This window comes from Diabrotica undecimpunctata, chromosome 1 (assembly GCF_040954645.1).
Source record: "Diabrotica undecimpunctata isolate CICGRU chromosome 1, icDiaUnde3, whole genome shotgun sequence".
NCBI lineage: Eukaryota > Metazoa > Arthropoda > Insecta > Coleoptera > Chrysomelidae > Diabrotica > Diabrotica undecimpunctata.
The window spans coordinates 180122888-180149161 of NC_092803.1; the positions used below are offsets into that span (position 1 = coordinate 180122888).

Below are 26274 nucleotides of genomic sequence, written 5' to 3' on the forward strand. Positions count from 1 at the left end.
GTAGATACTGTAAACCAATTGGGAACACCTCTAGTCGACTTATTGTGGTGAACTATTTAGTACTTTCACGATTTGTCCAAAGTTCCATTGTTTAAAAACGCGCAAATTAACGAAAATTAGTTATATGAGTTTATTGGAATTCAGAAATTTTTCTTTCGTCACGTTAGATATCAAAAATGGTTGATTATTCCATATCCTGTACAACGTGTAACCTATTTGGTAGAAGTTCAAATTTTTTTTCAAGCTCTAATCGTAACGGTGGTAGACAGTTTCTAAAGATTGTTCATCAAACTAATGGTTTAATAATTATCTGAATCGGTAATACCACCTTTTATTTGAATTAGAATAGACAGTGTACTGTTGTAGTAATAACAGACCCAATAAATGCATATTTTCTTAAAACTAAGAGAAACGATATCTTAATGTTCAAAATTCACCAAAACATAAAAAAAATTGGTTAGTAAAAAACTCGTATATAAATTATAACATATCATGAAAAAACCTTGTTTTATTACAAAAATATTACAAAAAAGATAGATTAAAAATTTCTAGTTATGTAGCCACTACTTTGACGCCTTCATTGCGATCATATAGTTCCTTTACTTTTTCACATACTTGATCATCACCGTATTCAGTTTTTACCATTCTACATAATAAGTCTTTTTTGCAGTCATCGTCACAACCTTCTCTTAGAGCAACGTCCCCGTTTCTAAATTTGTACCTAAAACAACGTTAGCAGCATAACTAAGATTGTATAGATATAAAATATAATACATATCATCTATATAAAAGGCTATGATAACAAGTCGCACCGTTTGTCCAGTAAACTAACGACGCCATCTAGGAAAGAAATCTGAACTACCACCATTTGACATTTCAATCATATTTTGTTCTTGAAACGATATGTTTAATTAATAATACTGTATTAATTACATATTAATATAATTACATATTAATTTAAATAACTAATTGCATATTAATTAATTTAACTCATTAGCGCCGTGCGTTGCTTTAAAGCAACGGCAGACATGCGTGTATTTGGGAGGAGCTTGAAGTCATAAGACCGTCATACAAGAGGTGTGACCTTGCAAATTCCATCAACCATAATCGCCCACACTCAGTTATGCGTATCTTTTTGCGGTGTTAAGAACTGTTTGTTAGTTTGGTGCATTTGATGTTGAGTATAATATTAGAACGAAAATAATGTACATTTGATTTGAGTAAGTATCATAATTTTGATATAAATGAAACTTATTATTTATGTATGTTAAATTTGTATTGATTATACTTGTAACAAAACATATTTTAAATAATTTATGTGAATTGATCAATAACTACTTGTCAGTGCCTGTTGTAACCCAGCCGTTGCCTTAAAACAACGCTAGGCGCTTGTACTACCTACATTTTAAATTTTGTAATTTTTGCTCTAGACGAGGTTTTTTATTTATTAAAAAAGAACTAAAAAGAACTTTTTTTATTGAAAAGAACATTTATCTTACGATGAAAGTATGATAAAATACTTTGGCAGACATAGCTGCAAGCAGTTTATTAGAGAAAAGCCAATTAGATTTGGATACAAAATGTGGTGTGTCAACACAAAAAATGGGTATTTAGTTAACTTTAACTTATACCAAGGAAAAAATCCAAAATCAAATAATGACTATGAAAAACTATTTGGAAAAGCTGCCAGTCCTTTGTTATTACTATTAGACGATCTGCCAGTCGAGAAAAGCAATCTAAGATACAATATTTATATGGATAATTTGTTTTCTGGAACGGCTTTATTTTCATTTTTAAAATTTCGTGGTTATAACGCCATAGGAGTTATAAAAATGAGTTTCTGAAAAAAGATAGAGGTTATTTTAAAACTGCTATTGAACGAAATGATGGACAATTATATGTCCGGTGGATGGATAATGCAGCAGTAACAATGATTTCATCATCCTGCGGCACTCAAGAAGTAAGTTAAGTAAGAAGATTTTCTCAGAAACTCAAACGAAACATAATTGTTTCTAGACCGAAATTGATCGCCAAGTAAATACATTTATGGGAGGAACTGACCAAATGGAGCAGAATGTAAGTTGCTACCGGATCAGTATTCGCGGCAAAAAATGGTATTGGCCAATAATAAAACTGGCAGAGAAAAGGTATTGCAATTAGATTTTACAAGAGAGATTGTAAGCACATATTTAGCGAAATATAGTGTACTTAGTAAAGAAAGTGGAAGATCGACGACTTCCTTGACAGCATCTATCGACAGCCTAGTATCGGATGACATTCGTTTTGACACCATCAATCATTTGATACAGTACATTCCAGATGGGAAAAAAAAGAAGATGTGCGTCTAAAACATGTAAATCTATCGTTAGAACAATGTGTTTAAAATGTGATATTGTAATATTTACTTCTTGTTTTATACGGTTTCACTCTCGATAGTGTAAATTATTAACTAATAACACCGAATTACATTTTTTATAAATAAATATCTATTTTTGTTTTATTGACTACTTTACTGTATCCCAAATAATTTAATTTTTTGGTTTATTATTTTCAACAAAAACTAGGTAGTGCAAGCGCTGTTGCTTTAAGGCAACACTTAATATCTCAGAAATGAAATATCTCTATATATAGTTTTTTATTATTTAAACACAGTTCATTAATAATATTACAAAAAATAATACAAAATCAATAATTTATTAATCTCGGTGCTAATGGGTTAATTAATAAATAATATTATTAATATTTTTAAGGTACAATTTAATACAAAATAATTTAAAGTTTTATGTAAGTTTAAATTTTTTAGAAGATTTCTTTCACCATGTCTGACTCCGCTTGGTAGTAGTATACACTGTTAGTTTTCCATTTGTCTTTGTCTGTATTCAATTATGAAAGTAGATGTTTTCGATGGTTTGTATAATATCAATTGGTACGTTTCTTTTATACAGTAAGTGTAAGACGTCTTCGACTTGGATGCGATCAAAAGCCTTTGTCAGGTCTATAAAACATAAATATGCTGGTTTATTGTACTCGATGGCCTTTTCTGTTATTTGTCTTAGTACAACTACGGCGTATACGCAGGATTTTCCGAACCTGAATCCTTGTTGTTCATCTGATAAAGATATACGTTTGTTAATTTTGTTGGTTACGACTTTTGTGGTAAGCTTAAGTCCGGTTTTCAGTAGATTTATACCTCTATAATTGTTGGGGTCTTAGTTATCTCCTTTCTTTAACACTGTATTGCAGTGCAATATTAGTTTTTGTATTATAAGTTTTGTCATCTCCAGAGTTATACTTCACTCGTGTTTTAGAAGCTCGTTGGTTATTCTGTCTAATCCTGGTGACCTCTACTTCTCTCAGGAAATCTCTGGAATCTCTCTCTGTGGAATCTGTACTGCCCGAAAACTGATTTCTATTTCGTGTCTTAATTCAGGTACGTTATTGTGTTGATTATTATGTTCCTTTCCTTTAAACAGTTCCGACAGGTTCTTCCTCATTCGTTTGCTGGTATGTTATTGTATTCCTTCAATTCTTCCATTTCTTTCCGTAGAGATAAATTCAACGGTATACATGTCAACATATCGTATTTCTTCTTTGTCTTACACTCCTTCCAAGGACATACCATACAATGATTTTTTGTATAGGATGATGATTATTTTTCCGTAATGTAGTTATTTCTAATTTTTCTTTTTAAAATTAATTCATAAACTTTATAAATGAAACATTTAAAAAAATAAATCAATAAAATCTAAATTAAAGACAAATCTTCCATTTACCTGTAATATTGGTCGAGAAGTTCATGTTTTTGGGTCATTCTCATTACAAGATCATTGATTTCTTGTGCTTCCAAACTTTTAACGCCGAATGCATCTTTGAACGAATAAAGCTTGTACCATTCGGGATTTTTATTTGGATTTAAATTGGCCAAAGTGAGATTAAATGTCCATTCCTCGAAATCAAGCGCATCCTGAAAGGAGAATGTTTTAAAACGTACTAAAACTACTTCACGTCGTATAAAAATAAGATAAAAATCAATCGCTTACGAATGTATTTCCGTCAATTGAAAAAACTTTATAGCTTGGATTCGCTTTGTCATAAGTTACGACTGATGCTCCATTCCACGCCATATTGATAGCTTCACTGGAGTTAGATTTGCTATAGTAGACAAAGAATTCGTCTCTGTGAGTGTGGCCATTAAACTGAACAGCAATTATCTTCGAAAATCTAAAATGTAAGAAAACAGTATTTTATTCTCCGTTTTTTTTTCAAGTATTCGCTTATAACGTTATAAAAATCATGACAAATTATAATTATCCTGTGGTATTAGTACAGCAAAGAAGAAAATAAAAAATCATTAAAACAAAAGTTTTATAGTCTCGATCTACTACAGATGTGGTATATATTTGTAAACGAAAAAAGAATTATCCTGTTCTATTTAATGTTCAGTTTCAATCTTACTTCGATATCTATAAATGTTTATTTACCAATTCTTTACCAAAAATATATTAAACTTTTATCAGTGATTTATTGGTATGCTTATTAGCTCACGAAAATAATTAAAAAAATCAAGTTCTGTATCTGTATCTGTAGAGTAGGGAGAGCGAGTTAAGTTCCACAGCACTTAGGCCACAATTGACCCATTCTGCATCCCCAACGGAGCTTTCGTCATGTGATCATTGTCCATCATCCTGCGATTTCTAGAAAGGTGGACAAGTCAACGCAATCTTTCCTTCAATCTCCGGTAGAGGATGGTTAAATGCTATGTATGGTCCATATTGTTATACAGCATGAAAACATGGACGTTAAGAGTATCTTCCATTAATAAGTTGGAGGCCTTCGAAATGTGGACGTTGCGAAGAATGTTCCGCATACCATGGACAGATAGGGTGAGAAACGAGGAAGTCTTAAAAGGCAAATACTGAGAGAGAACTACTTGATTTAATCAAGGTACGAAAAATTGGATATCTCGGCCATATTCTGAGAGGAAAAAAATATGCAATCTCTCAACTAATCATCCAGGAAAATATTGAAGGAAAGAGAAGAGTAGGTCGCAAACAAATATCGTGGCTAAAGAACATAAATAACTAGACAGGCATAAATAACACTGGCGATCTTTTGCATGCCGCAAAAGACAGAACAGACGTCTGGACTTAAGATAATTCGCCAACGCACTATAGGTGCACGGCACTATAAGAAGAAGGACAAGTCACCAGGAGACATCTCCCTTATGTGGGCAAGTGTAAGCCAGGATTAACCGACGCGTACTCTCGTATTAACGATAACTCCGGGCGTTCACATAGAACATGCTCTACAGTTTCGTCTTCTCGTTCACACTTCCTGCATATAGCTGTGTCTACTAGCCCCAATGTGTGGAAGTGTTTGCTTAGTTGACAGTAACCAGTTAAAAAACCAACTGTCAAGCGTAGGTTTTTCTTGGTCATTCCCAAGTACTTCTTTAATGCTGACTTTTCAAGGTTATTTAGTGTTAGTCTGGCAAGTCTTCATCCTTGCCCTTCTCCCAATTTTTTTACGGTTTGCGTATGGGAGTGACATTTGACAATTTCCGCGATTGTTGTAGTTGACCAACCAAAAAGATCCCTAGGTTCTAAGAGTCTTAAGCCTGCCGCCTTCATAGCCAATTGGCCAGCAATACGATTGCTTTTATTCCTATTGTATCTTTTAATCCACCTTAGGATGATTTTATTACCAACCGAAGCTTCAGTCAGTGACTAGTGACACTCCATTATTAAAACTGATGTGACAGGTGATCTATTCAACTTTAGTAGCGATTGCTATCTGTGCAGATTATTATAGTTTTACCGGCTATATATTTTGGAGTCATCGGTGTATAAGCAATACGCATTTGCCCCGTTTGTCTTCCTATACTGTCTTGTTTCTTTTTTGTATGGTTTATCAAAGACAAACTTTAGTTTAATTGACTCGTGCTCATAGGCAATAGATGCTCTTTTAGTTCTACCATCTAAGTGTGAGTTCCATGTTAACTTCCTGTCAAGGGTAATACCAAGGTACTTTACCTCGTCAGAAAAGTTTAGACTGTAGTTTAGAATCCTTGGGGGTATTAAGCCCGTGATTCTTCTTTTTTTGGTGAAGAAGACCATCTCTGTCTTCCTTTTATTTATTTTTATAGATATTAAGTATTCCTTGCACCATGTTTTTATTAGTCGGAGAGCAACTTGTAATCTCTTACATAGTGTGTTCTCAAAATCACCGCTTTGTAGGACCATGTTATCCTCTACTTTAGTATGCCTGTCACCTACGCTTTTCCCAGGTAAATGGGTGTTTGCATAGACATATAATACAAGATAGACTAATCGTTGCAATACCAGCCCGTTCCCCCAGTGCGACAGAGAAAACTGACGCAAAGCAGTCACTGCATCTCTTTCTAGTTTGCCAGGTTTATCGACCAAGTGACGTAAATGACCAATGAGAAGGTCAGTTAGTCGACGAATCCAGCACATTAGACAGAGATGCAGGGACTGCTTTGTGTCAGTATTTTCTGCTGCACTGGGAGAACGCGACTGTATTGCAGCAGTCAGTTTATCTTGAATTAGATGTCTATGGCCGATCTTGTTTCCGGAATGTCAGTGGTGTACGAAAAAAATTCTTTTATTAGACAAAGTTTTTAAATTTGAATAAAAAAATTTGTTTCTCTTTTTGAATAATTTAAGTTGTAAAAATAGTAACACTCTTGTAGTGGTATTTTTTTTAAATTTAACCATAGCTCTAAAGACGGCTTTGTAAGCCGAAAGAATTTAGCTAGAAATTAAATGCTTTAAACACTTTTAAAGTCCTTTTTTTTCAAACATCACTTAAATAATATAATATACAGGGTGAGTCATAACTATTGGGATATAGACTAAGGACAGGTTATTTGGACCAAAATATGGCTATTGGGCCAAATATGCCTTAATAAAATGTTGCTGAGAAAAAAGATACAGGGTGTTAAAGTTAATTTTTGTTGTTTTTCGTTTTTTGCTAATAGTTTCCCTGTATATTTATAAATTGCTATCAAAATTGGCACAGAGGCATAATCTTAGACAAGAAATAGTTATTTATTTACAATTTTACGTTTTGTCATAGAGGGCGCCACGTGGATCATTCCTAATGATCAAATTGAGTCTAACATTTTCTGATGAAACTTTTAAGTAATTTTTATTAGAAAATATGACGGAAACATCATTTTTACGTAAAATTGGTACTCTTGTTTAATCATGATAATTTTAACCGTTTTCAATAAAAACGCAGTCGAACTGCTTAGAGTCTTAAAAAAGGATTTCAAATATTATTTCATTTATGAAAAGTATGCTTTGGACTGTCAGATAATTGTTGTTGGTAAATGTCATTTGTTCAGATAAATTATTTTTGATGTGACAGTGTAGTGTAATGTTGCATTTTTTAAAAGTAATCATTACTTTTTTTGATTGAAATGCCTCGTCACATCATTTTACTAATAAAAAAATGCGAGATATGATTTGCGTATAAGCACAAGAAAATTTTTGCGGTCGCTCGGCAGCCAGAATGTATTGAATGTTATACTCAAACAGAAGGCAACCAAATCACAAAACTTTTGCAAGATTCTATCGTAGTTTAGGTGAAACTGGGTCATTTCACACTAAAAATCGGGGTGGTCGACCGAAACAAATCACACTTAATCAAGAAGATGAACTTTTGGTTCGAGTAAATGAAAATCCTGAAATAAGTTCACGACATCTATCAGCAGCAACAGGAGTAAGTCAGTCGTTTATTGTTAGAATTCTAAAAAAAGAGAACCTCCATCCTTATCACTTCACTCCGGTTCAAAATTTTTTACTCCCAACAGATCTTCCACGACGGTTACAGTTTTGAAAACGTATTCTGAATAAACATCGCAATGACAGAAACTTTATTAAGAATATTATGTTCACCGATGAAGCAACTTTTACCAGACGAGGGGTTTTTAATTGGCGAAATAGTCATTATTGGGAAGAAGAAAACCCGCATGCTATGAAAGCTAGACATTTTCAGCATGAGTTTTAATTGAATATTTGGTGTGGCATTATAGGCGACCAACTACTAGGGCCTTATGTTCTTCCTCCGAATTTAAATGGAGATTCCTATTTATTCTTTTTGGAAAATACTCTTAGTGATATTTTAGATGATGTGTCACTGGATGTAAGAAGAAAAATGTGGTTTATGCAGGATGGAGCGCCACCTCATTTTTCATTAGCTGTTAGAAATTATCTTAATGACGTATTTCCTTAACGATGGATTGGCAGAGGCAGTGATTTTCAATGGCCACCAAGAAGTAGTGAGTATGACATATGAAGTCCTTAGTTTATGCCAATGAAATTAATACACGAGACAAACTTTGGAGATACATTCAAAATGCAGCTAATCTTATAAGGGGACAGAATAATATTTTTTTTAACGTCCAAAAATCCTTTATAAAAAGAATTAGAGAAGGCATAGAAATAGGAGGAGACCATGTAGAACATTTAGTTTGAGTTTTTGGGAGTTCTTTTAAGTTAAAGTGTGTTTAGTTTTGATTTATCGTCAAAACGGAAACCTTACGTTAGTTGCCACTTTGTTTATTAGTTTGGTATTTGATAGTGGAATTGTAAATAAAATACTATTTCTTGTCTAAGATTATGCCCCTGTGCCAATTTTGATAGCAATTTATAAATATACAGGGAAACTATTAGCAAAAAACAAAAAACAAAAATTAACTTCAATACCCTGTATCTTTTTTCTCAGCAACATTTTATTAAGCCATATTTGGCCCAATAGCCATATTTTGATCCAAATAACCTGTCCTTAGTCTATGTCCCAATAGTTATGACTCACCCTGTATTATGTAGCTAATGGTTTTTTGGTGTTCATCAAAATCTCGAGGAGTGTGTTAAAATAAGTTGAAGATTTGCTACTCACCCATAAAAAATATCTACAATCAAGATTTTTAAAACTTTTGAGTACTATCTTTTATATTAAACAAAATTTTATTGTTTAAAACGTATATTTTTCCCTGACTAATGAAACAATATTGGAACAAAAGCAGACCGTCTATGCGAGTATCAAAAGATTATGTAGAATGATAGGATGAAACGATACAAATCCATAATAAATACCTTTCAATAATTTTCCTGTATTCTCTGGACCAAATTTTGTAACACTCGTCCTGTCCAGAGGGCATATGATACAATAAATGTACTCGTTCATTGTCTTGTTCTGCTTTCAGCAGCACGTTTGATAACCATTGAAGTTGATCATAGGGATCGTTAGGTTGATGAATGATCCACCTGTAAAAGATGTAATATAAAGTATTAAATTAATAATAACATTGTTTATGAAATTCACGGTTATTTGATATAAATTCGTGTTTAGTGATGTGATATAAAAAACACATATTTTTGTGTACTTTACCTAAATTTGCAACAGTAATTAAATTATTATTGGAGCATAAATAACTTAACCCAATGTTTGGCATGTTCTTTATAGTCCCTGGAATATATCCCATGGTGTGATTTAGTTGTGTATCTACAAAGTTAGTATTGTGACTGTTTAATCACACTGGAGTGCAATTTTCGGCTGTTAAATAGACTAATGCCAGAGCGTAAAGTGTGCAAGCATGCATATGAATGATTTTGTGGTAGGTTTTTACTTTAACTGCAGTTTTCTGTAAGTGTTGATTAATTGTTAGATCGCGATCTAATGTTGTACCGAAATATTTTAGGTTTGAAATATATTTTACAACAATTTCCTCGCTTTCTATGTTCAGTCAATGGTTTGCATCGCGGCTATTTAGATGGAAAACCGTAAATTTTGTTTTTGTCGGATTTGGTTTGAGGTCCCATTTTTTAAAAATATGTGTTAATAATATTCAGATCACTCTCGAGAATAGCTTGCATGTTTTCGATGTTTTTTTCTTGCTTATCCAAAGCCATGCCATCCTCATAAGTAAATTTGCATGATTTTGTAGAGGAAACGTCTATGTAGTAAATATTGGTCAAGAGCGGAGGTAGTACCTGCATTGATTGTCTTTTGATAATAAAAAACTTTGTTGTGTAGAGTTGTGAAGAGTTTTTTCGCAGTCATTGTTTGTAAACAAAGCGGTAGCCCATTCTTTTTTCAACTTAAATGAAACCTGTTACAGATTGTGAGTAGAAGACTTATTTCAATAAAATTGATGAATATGTGCTTACACCAGCAACCCTTTTATGATTTACAAGAATATAATTTCTATTAAAAGTAGTTTCGTCGGTATGTACTAGTTAAGGAAATCCATCGATAAATCTCATTCCGTTAAATAATTCTTAAGAGATAGATAGTAAGCGTCTGCTCCCTAAATTGTTTTAAACTACCATGTGAGAAACACCTTATTATCCTTTTACTCTTTTAAGTGATTTCTTCATTTTTTCCACTTTGGGACTACCAGTATTACCAACAAGTTGATGTAGCAATATATAAAATGTTAAAATAAAGAAATATTCGTCTACGTGGTATATGCATTTTGTGATTCCAGTTAGTTTCCGTTCCATCGCTTTCTTGATCTTTCTACTGATCGTCTTTCTATTGGGGGAACCGCTTCTTGCCGCCTTTTCTATTCCATTTGTTGTCATTCGATGATCGTTGCATTCTACTCTTCTATTTCTTACCCAGTTCTTGAAGTTATCCACCTTGTATCTACGTTTATACTTCTAGCTCTGTCCCATAGTGTTTTAGCATTAATTTTTCATCTCTGCTGTTTCTAACATCCTTTTAGTCCTCTCTGTGTCAGGTCGTGTTTCTGCCGCGTATGTAAAAATTGGTCTGATGACTGTTTTGTAAATTCTGCCTTTCATTTCTTTTACGACATTTTTATTTCTCTATATTTCATTCATGTTAAATTAACAACAATAATTTCACAACAAAATGGAAGTCAAAATAAATGGACAACTTACAGAACCTATAAAAATAGGCAGCGGAATAAGACAAGGGGATTCATTGAGCCCCATGCTCTTCAATTTGATCGTGGATGAAATTATGAAAAGCGTTAACAAAGGAAGAGGATACAGAATGGGAAACAATACTCTTTTACGTAGAATACGAAATATTGATAGCCCAAGATGAAGATAGTCTGCAAAGACTAGTCCGCAGATTTAACATAAGAGCAAAAGAATTCATAATGACAATCTCATCTCAGAAAACTAAAACAATCGTAGTCAGCAAAAACCCAACCAGATGTAAAATAGAAATTGATGGCATCAGTATTGAACAAGTAATGGAAATAAAATACCTGGGAATTACACTGTCTAGCTATGGAGACCTGGACAAAGAAGTGAGAGACCAAGTACACAAAGCAAATAGACTGGCAGGATGCCTTAATAACACTACATGGCAAAACAGATACATTATTACTGAGATGAAGTCAAGAATTTATAAAGCCAGTGTAGGACCAATAATGACATATGCCTCAGAAACCAGACCTGACACAGCCACAATGTAAAGGCTACTGGAAACTGCAGAGATGAGAATTGAAGAAAATACGTTGAGATATCGAAAGAGAAGTGAGAACATTAGATGCAAATGTAACATACAGTGTATAAATAAATGGACACAAAATAGAAAAAAAGAATGGAATAATCATATAAGCAGAATGGACGAGACCCTTGTCGTCAAAACAGCAAGAGATAAGTCACCAATCGGCAGAAGAAGTATCGGACGACCACGCAAAAGATGAAGTGACAACCTTCCATGAATGTAATAATCCGCCAATTAACAAGCAGAATTGCTTATAAAGAGGAAGAAGAAGAAGAATATGTTAAATTTACTTGTTAAATTTTCTAACGGTTATATTAAATTGGTATAGTATACGTCGTAAATCATCTTCATTATGAGAAAGTAGTATAGTAGTATAATCAGGTTAAACAATAGGGGACTCAGGACATCTCCCTGTCTTATACCATTGCCAGCTTCAAGGCTTCATCAGTTGGTTCTTCTTCTACTTTTACTTTTATTGTATGATTTGTTATATATTTTTGATCGTTTTGATAACTCCTAGAGGTATCTCTCTTGAGTACAATAATTGGATAACGTTCTTTAATTTGACCCAGTCAAAAACCTTCTTAAGGTTTACGAAACATAGATATGACGGTTTGTAGTATTCTAATCATTTTTTTGCACTTGCCTCATTATAAATATAGCATCGGTGCATGATGCTCCCGACCTAAAACTTTGTTGTTCTCCTGCTAGTGTTATAATTTCATTCAGTTTATTTGTTATCACTTTGGTTGTTATTGTTACTGTTGTGTTATGTAAATTAATTCCTTTGTATTTATTTTGGTCCGATTTGTCTCTCTTTTTGAAGAGAGGTATTCATAATTCTGATTGAGATATTTTTCCATATAATGCTTTGCGGTTACGGCTCCTGTCATTGATCTGTGATTAAAGATAATAATCTAAAACCCTAATTTAGGAGAATTAAATTTATAATTCATCAATCATATCTGGAAAGATGAACGTCATTATAATACTTGATGTATTTTTTAACAATCTTGTACAATAATTGTACAATAATCTAAGGATTTAAATTATGTTTTGTTTATAAGCTCATTGATGCCACTGTTTAATACTATTCGTAGCAAAAATTCTTGAAATACCGGCTACAAAATTTTTGAATTATATCTAATGGAAAAATGGACGGTACTAGGCTGCAAAATTGTTTTAAAACACTCTGTTAAACTAATGCTGCCACAATGTGAATTTATTTGTAGCGCACACAAACAGGTTATTTAAAAATCAAAACTTATATAAAAGTTTTATAAGATTCGCAGATTTTGTTATTTTTCACACGAGTTCTAACTATAAGAATGCCACGTGTCCACTTCCATTAAAAAAATATCAAACACTTTGAACGAGATACTGAAAAATGGATTTTCATTTTGTAAAAGGCTATAACTTCAAAGAGCTATAAAGTGTTGCATCAAATGAAAATGTAAGACAATAAAATTAGGGACTGTCTGATACATTGAGTAGTAGCGTGGAAACTTTTTATTTTACAATTCAAACCGATGATCATAATAAAGTTTACTGGTAATAAGTCTTCGAAACAAAAAAAGAATTTCGATCTCAACCTTCGACATAAAAAATAACGGGGTGACCGTATTTTTTGGTTACAAAGATCTGCTGCAGGTTAATTTTAAATAATCTGGTCTTAACGTTAACGCCAATCTGTCAATCTCTTTGTGCGAATAAATTCCACTAAATTTTGATCGTGCAGATCGCACGTTTTTGTATGCAGGCGCAAAAATTATTGCTACTGCAGCAGAAGACACGATTGTACTGTACTGGAATAGCCAGGTCATTGTCGTGTATGAAATGACTTGAGCCTTTTGTTTTTGGATTCTTATTTGGGTATATATTTAACAGGACCGGAATAACTACGCTTCCTTGGGACTTCCATGAATCTTCTATTCTACGACTATCACTATGACTTCTACGAAGATTCTACGACTTTTCTTGGACAAGGATATTTTAAAATGTTATGTATTTTTACAATATCACATCAGTTGGCTGTTAGATCAGCCAGTATTACGGTAGTTATCTGCTTGTTTTGAAATCCTTCTACGACTAGATGAATTTTTGTTAAATTGTTTTGTCATAGCAACATTAGTAACAAAACAAAATGAGTGACTTTATATAATTAAATTATATCATTAAAATTTATTGGTCGGTCAGATAGCCAAGCGGGTCGGGTGGCCGACACTCATTCGCTTTACTGTCGAATAGTTAAGTAGATATGCGTTCAAGCCCTGGCTCAGTATACAGAAAAATAAAAAAAACACAGCAGTTTAAAATTCTAAAACGAATCTGCGGCTTAGACTAGAATATGCTGGTGTCTGATCGGCTTATAGTGGAGCAGTACTGCAAGAGATAAGGGCTTGCGGCTCAGTGATACTCCTTCATAGATCCCTACCGGAAGGGCGTGGCGCCTAATATACCAGCATACCAGCGTGTATATATATATATATATATATATATAATTTATTGAAGATAAAAATTATGCCGTAGAAATGTTGAAGTCCCAAAGCAGACATGAGAATAATTTAGGGAAATATGTGTAAATATGTTTGACTATGTACTGTAAGACAAAAGTATAAAAATAGCCCTAAATATAACAAAGCACTTACCAATTGCCTGAGTTGCAAACATTATTATTTAAAACAACAACTCTTAGCCCATTTTTAGGCGAAACTGTATAATACCCTCCTTTTAATATTGTATCTTTGACTTCATTAATTGGCATCCATTTAGATAGTTTTTGAAAAAGTAAGTCAAATAACCATTTACTTGAAAGTGAGGGATCTGTTTCTTCGGAGTAACTAAAATAATAGTAAAACTTATATAATACTAAAAATTTTCACTCAGAATTCTTAAAACTTATGGACTATGATGGCATAAAATGGTTGACAAATATATTTAACAGTATATATGATAAGGGCATGGTTCCCCAAGAGTGGTTAGTGTCAACTTTTATAAATCTTCCAAAAAAACCCAATGCGAGAAAGTACGAAGACTATAGAATTATAAGCCTTATGAGCCATTTACTTAAAACATTTCTAAAGGTCATTCACAAAAGAATATATACAAAATGTGAGGAACAACTAACAAGAACACAATTCGGATTTCGTGATGCTCTGGGAGCACGGGAGGCCCTTTTTGCTGTACAGGTGCTATTTCAGAGATGCAGGGATGTAAATTGTGACATATACGTATGCTTTATAGATTACCAGAAGGCATTTGACAGAGTAAAATATGACAAATTAATGACTCTAATGCAAGAAATTGGAATTAACAACAAAGATCTTAGAATTATCAGAAACATTTACTACAATCAAACGGCCAAAATCAAAATAGAAGACCAGTTAACTGATAAAATTGCAATAGAACGTGGAGTACGACAGGGCTGTATTTTGTCTCCATTGTTGTTCAACATTTATTCTGAATGGGTATTTAAGGAAGCTTTAGACGGTTGTGCGAAAGGAATACTAATAAACGGTGAATGGTTGAATAACATTAGATATGCAGATGACACTATAGTTTTTGTCGATAATCTGAATGACTTACAGATATTAACAAATCGCATAACAGAAGTCAGCAACAGATACGGACTAGCTCTTAACATAAAGAAAACCAAATTTATGACAATTAGTAAAAAACCAATACTAAACGCTCAACTTACAATCAACCAACAGAATATCGAAAGAGTCGAGCAATATACATATCTAGGTACCAATTTAAATAGCCAATGGGACCACTCAACAGAAATTAAACAGCGAATAATAAAAGCAAAAGCAGCATTCGTTAGAATGAGAACCATTTTCAACAGTCGAGACATATCATTAAAAACAAAATGCCGTCTATTGAACTGCTACATATTCACAGTTCTGCTCTACGGAATGGAAGCATGGACACTGACTGTTGCATCTATGAATCGGCTCGAAGCTTTCGAAATGTGGTGTTATAGGCGCATCTTACGTATATCCTGGGTTGACAGAGTTACTAATGTGGAGGTCCTGCGTAGAATGGGGAAAGAATGTGAAATTCTCATGACCGTCAAAACTAAAAAGTTGGAATATTTAGGACATGTAATGAGAAATCAAGAACGTTACGGCCTTCTCCAGCTGATTCTCCAAGGGAAAGTAAATGGTAAGAGAGGACTGGGAAGAAGACGCATTTCCTGGCTTCAAAATTTACGAAAGTGGTATAACACGACTACCACTGAACTGTTCCGCGCTGCAATAAATAAAGTAAAGATTGCCGTGATGATCGCCAACTTTCGGAACGGATAGGCACTTTAAGAAGAAGATATAATACTACATATAATAATAAAAGAAGAATTGATATAAGGTTGAATGCTCGAAGAAATGAACTTTGATCAAATAAAAGGCAGATATCGAGCACAGTTTATTAATTAAATCTTGCCCAAGTACTTTCGCTTCCTAGAGCATCTTCAGGGGAATTTCATCAATTTTGGCCTATCCAACAATCATAGAATGGCATAAACATAAAATTTTTCATTAGTCTACACAACACAAGGACACACAGTTTTAAATTTTTTAAAATAGGCGAAGCGACATTATGGTTGGCATTAGAAGAGAGAATTCTACTATAAAGAAGAAATATTATGTTAAAAATATTTGTTAAAAATATAGATCATTTAACATGGTGACTACGCAGGAGCTCCGGGTCCGTACAAATACGTGATTTCATGGCCTTCTTAAATTGGGATTTTTTTCAATGGCTTTATAAAACATACTTTCGGCATTAGTTTTTTTTTTAATTTTATTTTTTAAAATATAATTAAATTATATAGTAATATAAGTAAAGCTATAATAAGAATATTGTGCTAAAAAACCCATAAACAATATTGTTAAATTACTGACAGTAAGATCATGAAAATCGTAGATAGACTTTCGAAGGCTAGGAATTTGACACAGCGTCTGAGGATGGCTAAGATGTGGTAGGGGTATTAGTAATAAGTTAAGATAGGTTGTGTTATTTTTGTTCCCATAATAGGGTATATGAATAGTGAAAATCTTATTAGGACATACTTATCGACTGGGTTTGCTTCATGATTTCCTAAAGTAGGATAAACAGGAACTTTATAATAATCAGCGAAGGCGTCCAATATTTGAGATATTATTTTACTGTTGTCTTCCACACTTGTGTCCCATAATCGGTGAGGCACGATATCTCCAGTGAAATATACGTAGTCGTAATTCTGAAAAAGATAAAAATATAAAGAAACGACAAGGGCCAACTTATGAAAAAGTATGAAGTCGGTGAGAGACATGAAAGGGAAGAAAGACTGGTTCAGTTTGCATATTACCAAAACATGCCTATTGCAATTACATTCTTTAAAAAAAAATCGAAGAGAAAATGGACTTGACAAGCACTAAAAAGCACTAAATGGAATCACCAAGAACAAAAATGACTTTATTTTAACCAACAAGATTACTACAATAACAGATGCCATATATTAAATAGATTTCAAACAGGCAGTGACCATAGACTAATCAGAGAAAAAATTGTTCTAGATCTAAAACTAATAAAGAATAAAATTAATGAGAAAACCAACAGTAACCGGTAAAAATATTAACAATCTTTAAGGAAACTCAGATCGCTACCAAAGGAAATGATGAAAAATTACATGGCCAAATCGACAGCTGTTAATTAATGGAAATTATCCTTGATAGTGCCAAAGAAATCGAAGGCCCGCAAGAACAAAATAAACATAGTAAACTGTCTAATAAAACCAAGATAATGCTAAAAAAAGAAAGGAAATTAAAGTAACTAGCAACATACAGAGAATACAATACACAGAACTTTGTAAGACAATAAGAAAAAGTATTAAGGAAGACATAAAAAAATAGAATGAAAGACTGGCAAAAACTGCAATCAAAAACCAGAAAAACTATAGGAAAAGAAGAAAAGCATTAATCATTAAGAAGAAGCAAATCGTTGCTCTGACAAACGAAAACACCAGAAAACCAGACAAAAATGAAATAATACAACTCGTGACTAAATTCTATAGCGAACTATACAAAGGCCACCTTGAAACACTTGAAGAAGCAATCACGAACCAAGAAGTCTTTCTTGGCAGTAAGAAGCCTCCGAGAAGCAGTAAAGCAGGTATAATAGATAGCATAACAGTGGAACTGCTGAAATATGCTGGCAAAAAACCTGGAAAATCTTCGCAGGCATATTTACGAACTGCTTAAGATCAAGATCAGATCATATCTAAAATATAGCAATCATATTTCCCATGAATAAGAAAGATAGCAAAGACGATTTCAAAACATATAGACCTATTAGTCTACTACTAATCATATACAAGATATTCACAAAGATAATCAAAAGCATATTACAAATGCATTAGATGATGTACAGCCAAGAGGCAAGCTGACTTCAGAAGTGGATTCAGTACCCTAGATCATATCCATATGCTTTGAAAAAGAATGAGTAGGGCCAAAGAATATAAAATACCGCTAGCATTAACTCCCATAGATTTCGAGAAGGCTTTCGATTCTATATACCTTAAGAAAATAATAAAGGCGTTGACCAACCAAAGCATTGACAAACTGTACTAGTAAATGACTTTAAGCAAAGCTAAGCAAAGCAAAAGCTAAGGTAAAAATTTATGAAAACAATCCAGGATTTTTCACTACCAGAGGCGTCCGACAAGAAGACGCAATATCACCAAAGCTCTTCAGTCCAACTCTCGAAAATATATTCAGCAAAAAGAACTGGTAGAACAAAGACCTATCTATTCGTTCTGATTGTAAATCATCTTGCAGACCTACAAGAACTTATATGCGACCTAAATACAGCTAGCAACGAAGCTGGCCTAAAAATTCACTCGACAAAAACCATGTACAACGACCTGGTGGATGTCCACGATGTAATAATCTGGTTCTTTACTCTCAGAAACCAATAGAAGAATTAAACTGGCTTGGGAATCTTTTGTTAGGAATGCAGTTATATTTAAATCGAAGATCCAATAAAATGGATCACACAGAAAACCAAGGCGACTGATGTAAATAAAGCCATGGTGACTGATGTAATCCACAGAATTAAATGTTTAAAATGGCAGGTAGACGGAACATGTAGCGGAAAAACTGACAATAGATGGTCCACTAGAATTACACTGTGGTATCTGTGGCGTCAAGAGACCAAGGAAACGTCCAAATTTAAGATGGAACTATGACATAAAAAAACAAACCGGTACAACATGGCACAGAAAAAGCGAATATTAGACAGTCGTAGGCAGAAATAAAGAATGACTATGTAAGAAATGCTGCGCCATAATCGGTAGAATACGCTGAGAATGATGATGATGATGATGATAACCTCATTTGAAACTTATATAAAATTACATATTTCTGAAAATGAAATTATTCTTATGAAACGACAACTTAAACCTAAAATTGCGTCAAATAATGATTAAATTCTATATTTGGTCACTGTTATTACATGGCACCGACACCTAGACCTGGAGATGTAGTTATATAAAATAATATTTCGAATACCCTGAACTTAAATATATAGTTTGGTTTACCGAAGCCAGCATAAAAGGCAGTTAAACCTTCCGAACAACTTCGTACTTTAGTTTCTCTAAATTGCTTATCATTTTGGTTTTAATATCATATATTATTTGTTTAAAGTCCTATCTATACTTTCCAATTAGTTTGTTTATGATTTCAGCTCTTCGGCGTTTATTCTTATTAAAATAAAACCATGTAAAAAACACTTAACAAGATTGAAAAGTGTTTATCTAAGATATTATCTTCTGTATCATTCACTTATCATCCTTTTCTGTCTAGAGATGCACTCTAACTGTTCTAAAGTCCTTGATTTTTATGCAAAAGATAGCATTTCTGTAAATATTGCCAATAACAATGGAGTTTCTTGGGTATATTCTTACATCGTCCATGGTTAACACAAATATCCAGAATTCGATCCTACTAAAAGGCTTTTGACAGTCTTTGAAAGCCATATGCAGCAGGAAATTGTATTCCGTGATGTCTATTAACATTCTAAAAGTTTGTAGATGGTACACCATATTAAAGCCTTTTTAAACCTAACTTGGTACACTCATTCAAAAAGATTTGCCAATGTATTAGCAATTTATACATGTGGTACAACATATTAAGCGATTTATAGAGTTCTATATTCATCATATTGTTTTTTTATGCAAATGTATGGCCCGGGTATCATCTCACGTTTTCAGTATTTTGTTTTCTATAACATGTTTATATAACAAAATCTATAATGTTTCTTGTACTCTCTGTCCCTTGTTTGAGCATCTCACAGGTTATTAGATCTTCTTTTGATGGTTTTCAATATTTAATTTGTTTTACCAATTAATATTTTATAATTCAGATATACTTACGTGGTTTTTAGTTTGATTTAAGGCATTTACTACAGTCCTCCATGGGATATCTGCATTAATATAGTCAGACCAATATCCACAAGCTTCTCCGGAAGTGGTTGCGTTAGGTTGGTCATCTTGACAACACACAGGTTCATCGCAACTATTTATCTTGCCGACAGTATATCTGGGATCGTAATGAATATCGGTGATATGAAGAATATTAAAAGGTTTTTCTGATGTTACCTAAAATTAGTTTTAGTAATGTATTTGGAGTATTTTTTTGCAAAATATTTCTTTGGTAAAATAATTGGTTCAAAAAAGGATCTTTAAAATGTAACGCGAAATAAGACAGCAATAAATATTTTTGCTTTTTTGGCCAAATACTATATATTATGTAAAAAAATTAACACACACTAACATATATTTAAATTAAAGTTTAGATCACATTAATGTTGAAACAAATATCACCAAGTTATCGCAAATATAATAACTATCATATTATTATAATTAATATTGATAACATAACCTAACCTCAAGAATTCGCGTATTTGTTGACATTGTCCTAAATATTTTGTATATATCTGCTACAAATAAAATGTATACTTAGTGTGCTCATTTCAGTTTAAAGTTATTGTGAGTGTTCCAGATAAGAGCTCAACAGCTCGAAACACGTGCACAACAATGGTGGAAATTGAATTGAAAAGAGATGCAATCGTTTACTTTCATTTCAACGTCTCTATGTAAAGATACTTCAGTCGTCAGAGAGGAAAATGCCACTAAACCTCTAAAAATCAAACAAACAAACAAATCAATCAAACAATCATACAAAAAAGCTGAATTTTGCAGAGAATATTAATTTTGGGACCCAAAAAAGTTTACCACTTTTACAAATTTTACTACAACTGGTCAATAAAGGTGATCAATTTTATTGATCCCACGAGAATCGTAAAAAATGGCAAAAATCAGACAACGTTAATTTATTTAACACCCTTATAAAAACTGAGGTTATTCCCGGCAAAATACAAAAACTTCATACGAAAACTGCACTCTTTGCCTTTAAAACTCATTTCGATTGTTGTCGATAGGACATTTGGTTCAAAAGATATAGAATTTTTACCGTCAAGCTGATACAAATTTTATTGAACACTGACTTCGCGCGCTGAACTGACATGCAAAATCGACGGTCGCTTTAAGCGTTGTTTCTAAGAAAACGATTTATTCTACACAAAAAATGCTTATAAACATTTTTATTTAAAATTATTTCAGCTGCATTTTTTATTTGAAACATTTTTTTCCACGGTGTACAGATTCTTAGTAAATCGATTTTTTTGCTTTTTCACCCCCTGCCAGAGAAATTTTAGGGGGACGGCCGGGGGTAAAAGTGGTAAACTTTTTTGCAACTTCCAAACTCCACTTTAAAGTCTGAAAATTAATATTCTCTGTAAAATTTAGCTTGCTCGTATGATTTTGAGGGGTCAACTCTCTGACGACTGGACCAAGATTGCAAAAGATGGTGTTTTTCAAAGGTACCTAAACTGTAAAAGTATTGTCGGAATAAAAGGGTAGTCCCAACCTCTTCCAATAGCTTTTAGCAAGCCTTGGATTTGCAGTTCACCAAAATCTCTCAATAGTAGTCTCCTGACTTCTCATTGCTCTATATAAAGGTCGCTACTAACGTACTCAGGCATGTTATGTTAATAAGACTACCAAATTGTACGAATTTCATTTCAGTTCAAAGCTACCACTAGTACTGCTGATGAGAGCTAAACAGCTTGAACATGTGTAGAACAAGGGTGAAAGCTTTACATTACATTTCAATTCGAACTCCACCATTGTTGTATACGTGTTTTGAGGTATTCAACTTCTCATCAGGAATACTTGTGGAAGATAGGAATGATAGTGTTTTTAAGGGTAAACCGTAGATAAATGGCGGACTAAAAGGTTATTTCTAGCGTCGCTTAACAGCTTCCAGTAAAATGCTTAAATTTGCGGTTCATTTAATTTGCTATCAAAAAGAGGTCTTTCTGCTTTTTATTATTTGATTGTGTAGTGCAAAATGCAAAGTGTAAAGATTGATTACTAGAAATAAACTGCAAATTGACGACAAGTGTGTGTATTCGCGATATATATGTGGTGGCGACATAAAAAACAGCGCTATTGTGAGAACGTTTTTGAGGAGAAACTTCCCAAACTTGAGGTGCCAACATAGCAGGCCTCATTTAATTTAAACAAGAGATTAAAAAGCACTGGTAATGTTACAGATTTATCGCCATGTGGTTGTCAACGCGCTCCAAGTTCAGAATCAAATCTACAGTTAGTTGCAGAAAGTGTTGTTGAAAACAACACCGTATCTACTCCAAGATGAGCTTTAGAACTGAACCTGCCTCGGTCAAGTCTTCAAGATATATTGAGTGAGTCCAATACTTTCCCTCAATCCAGTTCTACCATCCAAAACTTTTGCATGCTTTACATGAAGATGATTTTGACAAGGAAGTGAAATTTTTTGAATCGTTCGTAATTCGATCTGAATTTGAAAATCACTTTTCTGATCAGATTTTGTGGACAGACGAAGTCACATTTAAATGAAATAGCAAGGTTGATCGACATAATTCTGTTTATTGGAGTTACAGTAATCCCTACGATGATTTAGAAAAAGAGTTAAAAGTATTACAATTTGAGCAGACATTTGGAATGGAGGGATTGTAGGACCTTGAGCACCACCACGCTAGGGTTAGGAAATAAGAGATTTGTTAAACAATAATTGGACGAATGGATGAGACGGCGTGGAACATTTGACTTGCCACCAAAGTCACGTGAGCTAACACATCCGATTTTTTTTGTGATGCATAATAAAAAATGCAGTATTCAAGCGAAGGCCAAAAATATTTAAAGAATTAAAGAAATACGTTGAAGCCGAGATCCTTTTAAGTAGGTTTGTGCAGAGCAATCTCTTATTTATTTTATTTTCGTATATATCAGTGTTTACTTACTTTCTTCGTTTTTATTGTTTTCGTTGCCAGAGGAACATCAATGGTCCAATTGTAATTTGGATTAAGAGCACAATCGTTGTATTGCAAAGCTATTCCGCATGCATCGATTGCATTTAATTTGGGTGTGTTATCAATGATGTATAAAAATATAGGCTAAAAAAATAAATATGTCCACATAATATTAACAGATCTTATGATGATATTCAATTATTAACTTACAGCATTAAGATCTACCCTTCCTTTACAAACTCTTTCTGGATATGCCTTGTAAAGATTACAAAAGTAAAGAAGTTCCTTTTTAAAATCTTCATCACTCATTCCCATTCTTCTTTGGTACAAAAACATGTCTACTATTAGTGCACAAGTATCACATACTTCTGATTTTTTAAAAGTACCTGTTGGTACTTGAAAAAAGTTAGGCTTATTGTATCTTTCGATAGCCGATTTCAAATATTGCGGTCGAGTGCCTGTTCTCCGGTATTCCAATAAACCTCTTGACATTTGCTTAAATGCATCTAAAAATACATTGTTTCTTTATTAAGTGTCATTGGTATAGAAATTATTTATTATTTTTATCTTATAGTGGAGTAAAGGAAACCATTTGTATACAAAGTTATTTAATTTAAAAGTAATTTTATTCGATTAATTAGGCAAGCATTCGCTAAATAATTAACCCACAAATCCAAAAACAAAATATCGCAACAATTATATTAAAGCAGGAGTATCATAAAGCACGTGTATACTCATAGCGGTATACTGAGAGGATTTTGTTTTTAAATTGGGATTAAAATGGAAAGATTTATTTGAGATATAAGAATTTAATGTATTAAGTTTTCAATTAAAAATGGATTTAAATTAATTTATTTTTAAATTTTTTATACTGTCAGGGCTTTTTTGATTATATTCCCGATTTGAAAATTCGGGATGCCACAATTTCTATAAGAGAATATTACCTTTTTTATACAATTTTCTTCAAGGTACCTATTCAATGACGACCCTGACAAACTGAAAATTTTCATCTGTCAGACAGGAAAATCGGAAAATAAGTTCTGACAGAAAATATATTCTTTTCAATAAATAGCATAAAAATTAGCATATTTATTACTGTATATTGCAAACTGGAATACTTCCTTACAAATTTATTGATTGCTTTGTTATATTAATTCTTACACCAAGAAAAATAAAGACCATCCGGAGTCATATCAAGCAATTACATTATTGTCATGCATTTTTAAAACATTCGAAAGAATTCCAGAATTGGGAATGAAAACTTGGATAAGACGGCAAAGTATACTATCAGCAACATAATTTGGAACACAAACAAGTCTGTGGTACGACGGATGCAGTCTTTCGTCTGACTACAGATGTTCAAATTAGCTTTTCCAATTCCATGATAACAAATGCATTGTTTATCGACATAAAAAGTGATTATGACAGTAATTTTCAAATTCTTGCCTCCTTATTTTTTATCCTCCAAAAATTGCGCTTTCTAGCCGGCTTCAATTCTGTTTTAATACGATCATATGAAGTTCCACCTCTAGCTTATTTAATAGAACTTTAAAATCTAAAAGAAGATTATGTTTGGTTAGAAGTGAAGCAGACATTTGACGTTGACCAACATTTAGCAAGAAAACTAAGGTTTATTTAGAAAACAAGGCACTATTAACATAGAAAACTAAATAAAAAACAACCAGAAAGTAAAAAAAAACAACTTTAATCAAACATAATCAAAATTTGGAAATATAGATATAGTCGAAGAAAGTTTTCAAATCGTTGTTAAGTAATTGTTATAAAGAATAATGATACGAATAAATTATAATTAATTAATTAATTATAGTTACCTTCCTTTCCAATTGAAATGCAAATCACAAAATCCAAAAGTATTATCACTAGGGATAAAATTAAAACAGTCTTCATTTTATTACACTTTGTAAATTATATGCGAACGTTGTCGTTGTAGCAATAATTTCTATAAATTGATCAAATGTTTTTATATAAATTTTATTCAAATAAAAAATTGTTTATGTTGTGATAATGTTTTATCTTTTCTAGTTTGTTCAAGCACATATTTTTAATTTACAGCAAATTGTCAATAATAGGCATTGTTTAAATTGAAATTATGTGCTAGTTTAAATGTAATTTACATTTATTAAATCGTTTAATTTAATCATTACTAATTTAGTACTATTAATCATAGGGAACACACTTATATTGGAGACGCTACCGAGCAACTGGTTAATAGTTCGATTAACAACTCATTACAAATTGCTTGAAATGTATAATGTTAATGTTAACTAAAACTGAGATAGGATTGGATTCCGGTGACTGAACCTGTGAAGGTCGTTCTGTATGTCGAGAATCGTTATTTAAGTTTTTAAAGTGAATATTTGGATTGTAAATTTACTAAATTTTGGACATATCGATGGCGTCACGACAAAAAGGCATAAGCGCCAAAATTTATAAATTTATGTTTTGGTATCAAAATAAAATACATTTTACGTCCTATCGACTATTAAATAGACGCAGCTGTAAAAAATTCCAACTCAGCTAAAACAAGCTTTGAATTTTCTAACCGCCAAACGAGTTTCTTAAAAGATGAGACACCGAAATCAGTAAGCGACAAGATCCGCAGTGGAAGGTGGTGCTTACGTCTTGGGTATGAAAACGTGGTTATATCTATAAGGTAAACAATAATTTGAAATACTATTAATATTTAATGTTTTGTTAAGCGTTTAGTTAGATTATTTATCTTGAGAAATCATAATATACCATAAGAATGTACAATTTTACCGACTGTCGGTTAGGCCTTTTCAGAAAAAGTTTTTTCGTTTATCTAACCGACTTAAATAAGGTTTGAACCTAAATAAAATATATATTGACTTTGTTGTATAATTTTCTTTTTTTTTAATTTTAAAGTTATATTTTGGTAGTAATATTATTTTAAAAAACTAACATTTGAATGGCGCTTACTTCTTTTTTTTTAATGGTTTTTAGAACGGTTTCTCGGGGGCACAAAATAATGAATCTTGCATTGCAATCCATTTGGGAAGATCAGAAAAGCAATGTGCAGGAATCCAGCGGAAATAATAAAAACCATGGTTCATTTTCCACTGAAAATGAGGTCCTCAATGAAGCGCTAAAGCATGATATTCTTTTAGAGCCTGTACTAAAAGACCATGAACAAGAACTCCAAATGCCTAGTTCTGTTCTAGATGATGATGCCATTGTGGATTTCAGTTTTCCTCAAGTCTAAATTTGAATATTGACAGCTGTTTATTTTCGAATATTGATGAAACTGCCGAAGAAGAGACTGATTTATTAATCTGTGATAAAAAGCTTGTAGCTTACTCAGATAGTGATGATACTGATGATAGT

General features: G+C 32.7%; 1 protein-coding gene across 1 annotated transcript; it reads right to left on the reverse strand.

Annotated features, from left to right (window-relative positions):
- Positions 1 to 490: 490 nt before the first annotated feature.
- LOC140432639 (sphingomyelin phosphodiesterase 1-like) lies at positions 491 to 25174 on the reverse strand. The gene is made up of 10 exons (XM_072520670.1): positions 24741 to 25174; positions 23119 to 23414; positions 22900 to 23052; positions 19928 to 20152; positions 16587 to 16756; positions 14163 to 14354; positions 9123 to 9293; positions 4041 to 4221; positions 3774 to 3964; positions 491 to 721 (listed from the first exon to the last, which is right to left on the reverse strand). The coding sequence occupies exons 1-10, from the start codon at positions 24814 to 24816 to the stop codon at positions 553 to 555; spliced, it is 1824 nt and encodes a 607-aa protein (XP_072376771.1). The 5' UTR covers positions 24817 to 25174; the 3' UTR covers positions 491 to 552.
- Between the last annotated feature and the right edge of the window lie 1100 nt (positions 25175 to 26274).